General features: G+C 50.3%; 1 protein-coding gene across 1 annotated transcript; it reads right to left on the bottom strand.

The window, feature by feature from the left end:
- Positions 1-768: 768 nt before the first annotated feature.
- On the bottom strand, positions 769-6,820 carry HSD3B2 (hydroxy-delta-5-steroid dehydrogenase, 3 beta- and steroid delta-isomerase 2). The gene is made up of 3 exons (XM_016223329.2): positions 6,676-6,820; positions 4,042-4,206; positions 769-1,580 (listed from the first exon to the last, which is right to left on the bottom strand). Exons 1-3 carry the CDS (start codon positions 6,818-6,820, stop codon positions 769-771), a joined length of 1,122 nt encoding a protein of 373 aa, XP_016078815.2.
- Between the last annotated feature and the right edge of the window lie 1,654 nt (positions 6,821-8,474).

Consider the following 8,474-nt stretch of genomic DNA (forward strand, 5'->3'; position numbering starts at 1 on the left):
TGCGGGGCTGCGGGGCTGCGGGGCTGGGCAGGGTGGAGGCGGGGGTGGTGCGGGTGCTACCTCGCCCGCTTTGAGTGTGTGCCCTGGGTTGGTTTATTTTATTTATTTTTAACATGCCCCCTTTTTATGGTTTTTATCTTTGCCACCGAACCTTAAGTCTACTAAGTATCCCCTTCCCTTTCCTGTAAAGATTGTGAAAGTCCGTCTATTCCGAATGAATGAAGTGAAAGTGTGATTCTGGGTCCCTGTCTGTTCCTTTCCCAGTCAGGGCACATGCCCAGTTCCAGGCACCATGCAGGGCGTGGTCAGTAAAGCCACGAAGGAATGCGTTTCCTTCCCCATAGGTGTACATGGGAGATGGTGATACCTGGAAATAGAGGCCAAAGGAGGAAGGTATTCACATAAACCACAACTTCCTTCAGATTAGGCATTAAAACATTTATTATTCTTTTCACTGAGCTGGGTGAAGGAATAGGAATTTTAAAAAGAGTTTGCAGTTAGCAAAGGGAATGGAGTTAATAGGCAAAGGCCTACATTAAAAGAGGCCCGAATATCTCAGAATCAGCAACTGAGACTTTGGGACCAGCAGCTGCAGCAGATCTGGAGGCCGGGTAGGACCTGGCTGGGCCAGTGACTAGTGGCTGGGGGAAGACAGTAAGATTGCTATCTTGTAACAGGGACGCAGCAGGACCTGGGCCGTGTTGCTCCCTGTATGAAACCAGAAGGCGAGAGCTTGCCAGCCATCCTCTAGCAATACCCACGTCCGCTTCAGTGAGTCTCTGTTTTCAGGGCTTTCTTGTGCTGCTCCACCAGGGAGCCAACCCACTCCGTGGTGTTCTGCTTGGCCTTCTCCCAGCTGAAGAGAGGCTCATAGCCCAGCTCTTGCTGAGCTTTCTTATAGGAGAAAGTGTACACACTATTTAGCAGTGTCACTGCGTGGCGGTCGAAGGGGGGTTGATACCTGTAGACGGGACTGAGCAGGAAGCTCACCATTTCCAGCAGGAAGCCAAGCCAGTACTTCAGGGATACAGGCAGGCTCATTCCGGAGTCAAGGGAGAAGCCCCATTCTTTGCTCAAAGTGTAGTTGAGCTCGTCGTAACTTTGGTGAGGTGTGTCATCTGAGATGTAGTAGAACTGTCCTTGGATGTTGGGGGCTTTCTCAGGGTCCCGCAGGGCCCTCAGGGCCAGGATGTGGGCCCAGGCCGCATTGCCAACATAGACTGGGTTGACAATGGAGAACTTGCTGTTCCGTGGCAGGATGTCATTGTTTCTCAGGGCGTGGTCAATAAAGCCATGAAGGAATGGGTTTCCTTCCCCATAGATGTACGTGGGCCTTAAGGCGCAAGTGTACAAGGTGCCACCATTTTTAAGGGCCCACCCATTCGCTGCCAGCACGGCCTTCTCGGCAAGCTTTTTGCTCCGTGGGTACACAGCCGACCACGAGGTCTCGAGATGCTCCTCTTCGCAGGCATTCTGGATGGTCTCCCTGTAGGAGTTGGGTGCAGCCACCTCTATGGTGCTGGTGTAAATGAAGATGGGCACACTGGCCTGGGCACAGGCCTCCAGCAGGATTTGGGTACCTGCCCGCAGGGAGCATGCTGTCAGTGTCAGGAAAGAACCCAAAGGACCCATGTCCACAGACCATGTCCACCTCCTGCCCCCAAGGGAAGGGGTTATTGATCAGAGTGAATTTATCCATGTCTCTGGCTGAGAGCTAACCATGCTAATGCCACAGAAAAATGCAAAAATAAAAAGAGACTGATGTTGAGTTCTGGAGAGCAAAAATGTCTAGGCTTTTGGATTTCATGGGCCTGTGTGTGTACTTCTAATTCTAGAAAAGGGCATGGGGCTGCCCCTTTATATTTTCCTGACTATGGACATTAAAAAATGATCATTTTCCCATCCCTCCCACTTCATTAATGACAGGCATTAAATAAAAGAAATTAGGAGGCCATACTCAGAATATGGGCAGTCCTAGTCCTTTGGCAAAAGAGGACAGTTGAAGGAGTCTCATCTCAAACACACACACACACAATTTTTTATAGGTAATACACACTCGTAAATATATACTGACTTGTTCGTATTGCTCTCGTTTTTAAGGACTAATAAAAACATAATCATAAGGACCTTTCTTTGAGTCACAGCAAATTAGTGGGTCCTGGGAGAAGCTGGAGATCCAGGTTCTGCTCCCGACTCCCGATTGTGTGTTCCCTACAGAGGCCATTCCTAATTCTGCCTGTGACTCTGTTTACCCATGTATGAAAAGTGGGGGTGATAAGCCCTCCCCCTGCTAAGCATTGCTGAATTCTGCACTGGTCTTGCACGTTGAGCTCAGTGGAGACTCGGGAAGAGTGCGCCCTCTGGCGGTAATACCTATAATGGGAGCATCTGGTAGAATCCCTTTAGCTGGGTAGAACCTTACTTAGCTCGTGAAGTAAAAGGCATCATTTTTATTTTTTGCATTTTTTTTGGTTAATTCTCACTCGATTTTTCCATTGATTTTTAGAGAGAGTGGAAGGGAGGGAAGGAGGTGGAGAGAGAGAGAAGTGAGAGAGAAAGACACATCAATTGGTTGCCTCCTGCATGCACACCAACCAGGGCGAGGGATCAAACCTGCAATCCAGGTACCTGCCCTTGACCAGGAATCGAACCCACGACCCTTCAGTGCATGGGCCGACACTCTAACCACTGAGCAACACTGGCCAGGGCTTAATTTTTGCATTTAAAAAATCCCTTTTAAGGTCATTGTGAAATTTGATTTTGGGGAGGGACAGCCTCAATTAAAAGAAAAATTAAATCTAGAGGCAGAGAATATTTGGAGCTAATTTACCTTCATAGGGGGACATGACAATTGTCATGAAGTGTATCTAAACCTGGGAGTGATATTGGTTTTAGTCACCTGATGCCTCTTAACACTTCTCAGGGATTTCAAGTCTCCTGTTTCTGGGAGCTGTGAAGAGTAGGAATTGTGAGCAAGGGCTGAACACTAGATACTGGTTACTCTCAGCAAGCTCCTTGCAGTGTGGGGTGGTTAGGGATGCGGCTAATTAGAAACTCAAAGGGGTCTTTTTTGAGATTGTGCTGGTTTTGACTGGAGACCCAAAGCAATAAATTGCTTTAGAAAAGGAGTCTCTGAGTAGACTAACTTTAGAGTGCAGGGCATGGAAGACAAATGGGCTAGGGAGATGGGGTGCTGTGGTCCTAGAGAGGCTGGCCTCCAGGGACCAGACAGATGATATAACATGGCAAGCTAACAAGGGATTTAAGCCAAACCCTTGAGCCAGTGCATCTAGATTTTAAGTGGATTGGAAAGCCACAATTCTGAAAGAGCCACCAAGCCTTTAAGGTTGGAGGGTCTAAGGTATATTTTAACACCTGGTTAGAAATATCGTCTTTAAGAATAGACCTGATGATGAAGAGATGGTGTTATCGACAATGGGATACCATTATTGTTAGAAAATATTGTAAGAAGTCAAGTGATAGATAATTCTATAGCACCAGACCACTGTGCTCCGGCTTCGTTCTGCGCAGAAAGCCCTGCCCGAAGGAAACCGGCCCAGAGCTGTGGGCCATCGCTTGGAGCTGACTTGGGGCCACCTCACCTCAGAGCTGTTAGTTTTTGGCCTTCCTGTGTGACCAGCACCATAGAGCCACACAGAAGGGCTGAAGTGACGAGTGAGGAGGCTTGTGTAAGGCCAGGTTCCCACCCAGGGGAGGTGGCTGGGTATCAAGAGTTGGAGGCTGGGGTTTAGTTCACCCCTGATTGGAGCAGCACTAGCAAGAGCTTCTGTGGCCTCTGGAGCCACACAGTTATGGATTTAAATTCTAGCTCCCCCTCTCTGACCCGTGGGGCCTTGAAAGCTACTTAGCCTTTCCCAGCCCTAGTTTTCTCATCTAAAGACCCGTGACTCTCCGTGGGCAGCGCTGAGCAAAAGCACAGAGCTCATCAGGTGGTGAGCGACCGGGCTTCTCCTCCCGCCCTGTCCTCTTGTCCCAGCCTCACCTCTCACCCCACTCCGTCTCCTCCCCAGGGTATTGTACCTTTCAGGTTGACATTCATGATGGTCTCAGGCGGGAGCACATTGAAGACGTCAATGACGGCGGCGGTGTGAATGACAGACGAAGTGCCCTGGCAAGCTCTCTTCATGAATTGTTCATCCAGAATATCTCCTTCCAGCAGGGTCAGCTTGATCTTGCTCTGGAGCTCTGTGGGAACACAGGCAGGTCCCTGGAAGGCTTTCTGGACCTGGGAGTTTGCTGATAACGGTGGCGTTTTACCCATGTCTTCAAGGACAGGCAGACTGGGGGGAGGGTGGGAAGGGAGGCACATTCCATGGAAGGACAAGTAAACCAAGTCACAGAAGTCAGCACGTGCAGCGCGTATTGGAAATAGCAAACGTCTGCTTCTACTGATCTCATCCCTGCGAAGAGCTTGAGCTGCGAGAGGTCAGGCGTGCCTGGAACACCATATTGTTAAAGGGACTCGTGGGAAGTTCAGACGATTCATTAAGGAGAGTGGGGTGATGGTGGAGAGCGGACCTAAGAGGTCAGAAGTCGGATTTCATTCCGTAGGGCCTGAGGAGTCACGTATGGATTTGGAATAAGTGGAGAACCGTGAACAGAGTTGTGGTGTAGGAAGCTCAGCCTGGCCACAGTGGATTGGTGTGGAGGGTTTGAGAGAAAGCAAAGCGGTTGAGAGATCAATCCTGACATCGGCACCAGAGTTTAGATGAAGAAGACGGGAACCAGGGTCCCAGCGGCTGCACTGCAGCAGAGAAGGGGAGAGATGCACACGGCTACGCGCCCTTGACCGGGAATCACACTCACGGCCCTTGGGTGTGCAGGCAGAAGCTCTGCCACTGAGCTACACCAGCCCGGGCGAGATGGGTATTCCGATATCCACTTCACAGGGAGGAAACTAGGGCTCAGAAAGTAGAGGGGCAGGTCTGAGTCACACTTGGAGTGACGACTCTGCCTTCCAGGGGCAGTTGTCACTGCCTTCTAGCCTTGCTTACCTTCCCTTGCCACCCAAGCTCAGGACTGGCACATTCCTGGAGCTGACTGAGAAGCCTATTGAGCTGAAGTTGGCAGTGGGGGCTAGAGAACAGTAAGAGAGAAATTCAGGGGGAAAAAGTTAGGGCTGGGGAATCTCCTTCCTAGGTTACAACTGGGAACAACTATCTACTCTACTGAAGTGTCTGCCAAGTTTCCTGTGCCCCCAAGAAGACCCCAGAGTTGGGGAAAGGTAGGGCAGAAGCTGCTAGAAGTCAACTTGAGAATTAAATTTTCTCTGCTATGTCCCCACCTCTGCCCTCTCTGCTCCCTTCCTCTGCCTCTCTTTTGCAGCATGTAGACACCCAGTCTGCAGAGGCTGGCAAGGAGGAGAGGGGACACACAGGGGACACTCACTTTGTCAAGAGTCAGCCCTAGGGCCACTAATGGGGTCCCTGTAAAAAGGCCCTAGTCTGAGGGCTGGTATTCATTACCCAGACGGCTTCCAGCAAAGCTTTGTCTTGTGGACCTTGATTTCTTCATTGTCCAAATGGGGTGACCCCTCTCCTTTCCTACTTTCCTCACAGGAATATTTTGAGGATCTAGGGAGTGAAACAGGTTGGAAAATGCACACTAAGTCCAGCTCTTGCATTTGCACCAGGGGTAACGAGCTGGGGAAAAGCAGTGAGCTGCTCGAGCAAAGCCTGCAGTCCCCACCTTTGCGGAGAGGAACAGAGATAAAGAGATGCGCGGGAGTCCACAGGGGTGTGTCCGCGCTTTTGCCACCTCGAGATGTGCCCTTGGCACGCTCTCCGCTCCCCACCCCCATTGTTTTTGTTTTTGTTGTTGTTAATCCTCCCCCGAGGATATTTTTTCCATTGCATCTGCAGTGGAGAGTGGAAGGGACAGAGAGAGAGAGAGAAAGAGAGAGAGAGAGAGAGAGAGAGACAGCCATTGGTTGCCTCCTGCAAGATCGAGCCTGCAACTGAGGTACGTGCCCTGGGCCCGAATCAAACCCCAAACCCTTCAGTCTGCGGGCCGATGCTCTAACCACTGAGCCAAACTGGCCAGGGCCACCCCCCACTCTTATTGGGATTCCCTCTGTCATTCTCACTCTCTCTGTTCTCTCTCACTCTAATTCTCTCCCTCCCTCTATGTCTGTCTCTGAGACACACACACACACGCACACACACACGCACACACACACTCGGCTTTACCTTCACTCCTGTTTATTTCGCTGTCACTGGAGATGCTAAGTGAAGCCACAGAAAGACCAGGGCTCTCGAGAGGGGCTGGTGCGGTCTCGAGGTTAATGGCTCTTGCCTGCCCTTTGTTGATGTTTCACAGTAATTGCCAAGTCAAACATTTCAGAACATTGAAGAGTTGTTAACAAGGGAGAGAACCAGGGTGTGATTTTGTAGATGCAAAGAAAAGAGGCCCAGAGGCGGGAGTGGCTGGCAGACAGCCACCTCTCTGGTTCTGGTCAGGGACAGAGTTCCATCTCCGGACACCCAGCCCAGTATCTTTTCTACGACACCACCTGCAACCGCCTTTCTGATGACTTTGGACATGGGATTAGCCTTGGTTGGCTACCATGTTCCTTATGTATAAGAACCCCCTCCGGACCCATCCCGGCGCAGGGTTGAAGATAGAGCCACACACCCACGACGCGAGTTCACTTACTAGAAAACTCCTCCCGCAACTCGGGTCTGAAGACTTTGTCCAGCACCCGGATCTCCTGCAGCTCGGTCTCCTCCACCAACAAGCGGACGATCCTCTGCCCCAGGAAGCCTCCAGCACCTGTCACAAGGCAGCTCCACCCGGCCATGGCCACACCTGGGAACCAAGATGCTCTCTCGGGAAACCGGACGGCACGGAGAGCAGCTGGAGTGGAGGGTCACCCTGCAGAGGGCCCAGAACAGAGCCCAGGTGGGTACAGGCTCACACAGAGCCATCCTGCTCCCTCTACTCCATGTTTGCAAAAATCTCCCATCCCCACGCCCCTCTGTGCCCAGGAGTAGTTGAGAGAAAAAAATAAAAAAATAAATATCTCTAACCTGCGAGATTGCTAAAAGCCAGAAGAGCGAGCCTGGGTTCCGGTGCCCCTATCACCCGAAGGCAGGACTGGAGCGCTCTGCGCCGTCCCCTCTGGCCCCGTCTCTTTATCTTGGGCTCCCTGCTACGTATTCACCGCTCGCTGTCCCGGGATCCCTCCTCCCACTCGCGGGGAGCTGCAGCTTGCATCTCTCTTTCCGCCAAAGCTCTGGAGAGAGGCAGCTTCAAGGCCGCAGCAGATAAAGGGCCCTGGGTCCACCACAGCAGGACCCTGGGCAGGTGGCTCCGGCTGTTTGGGATCCACAATCTGTGAATTTAATCTAGACCAGCCGACGGCTCCCAGCACAATGGGAATTCCTGCCCCGTGATGCAGATACACCCGCGGAGGGGTGGGGCCCGCTTTAGTCCGCTGTCCCCTCTCTGAGTGGTCTGAAAGGTTGCCCTCTTGCAAAGTTGAGAAACTGGCAATGGTGGCAGCTCCAATCGCTCAGTAATTACTGCGCTGTAGCAGCTTGTTCTCAGAAGCTGTCATTACTTGTTAAAGGCCCTTGGTCTGGCCGAGACATGTGGAGCCATCTGAGGCCACCGCGGAGCCATCTGAGGCCACCAAGGAGCCTCGCACACCTTTACCTGCTCAAGTGTGCTGTTTGTGAACTGTACATGCCCCCCAAGCCCCCCATACCCTGGGTACTCATTCCCCCAGCTGTTGGGAGCATTGGAGGCTGGTAGACATTGAGCTGCTGTCTTTCTGGGAATTATCTGCAGCCAACGAGCAAATATTACAAGAGTTCAGGGTCTCTGAGTAGAACCAATAAAAGTTTACTCTATGACAAAATCAATGAACAAATAAAATTAAAACGGACTCGTAGATACGGAGATCAGACTGATGGTTGCCAGAGAAGAGAGGGGCTGGGTGGCTGGGTGAAAAAGGTGAAGGGACTAAGAAGTACAAATTGGTTGTTACAGGTTAGTCACGGGGATGTGAAGTACATACAGCAGAGGGAATATAGTCAATAATATTGTAATAATTATGTATGGTGCCAGGTGGGTACTGGAAATATGTGGGACCGCTTTGTAAAGTATATGATTGTCTAACCACCATGCTGTCCACCTGAAACTAACACCAAATAATACTAAATGTAAACTGTAATTGAAAAATAAAATAAAAAAACTAAACTCTATAGAAAGTGAGAAATAAAATAAAAGGCAAAGCAAACAGGGGCCACAATATCACTTTTAAAATTTTTATTGCAAACAGCTTTACTGAGACATAGTTTGCATGCCCATTTTTTAAATGGGTGATTTATTGTCTTACTGTTGAAGTGTAGGAGTACTTTACATTCTCAATACAAGTTCTTTAATAGATACATAATTTGAAAATATTTTTTCCCGGTCTCGTCTTATCTTTTTATTTTCTTAATAACGTC

This window comes from Miniopterus natalensis, chromosome 19 (assembly GCF_054644295.1).
Source record: "Miniopterus natalensis isolate mMinNat1 chromosome 19, mMinNat1.hap1, whole genome shotgun sequence".
NCBI classification, from domain to species: domain Eukaryota; kingdom Metazoa; phylum Chordata; class Mammalia; order Chiroptera; family Miniopteridae; genus Miniopterus; species Miniopterus natalensis.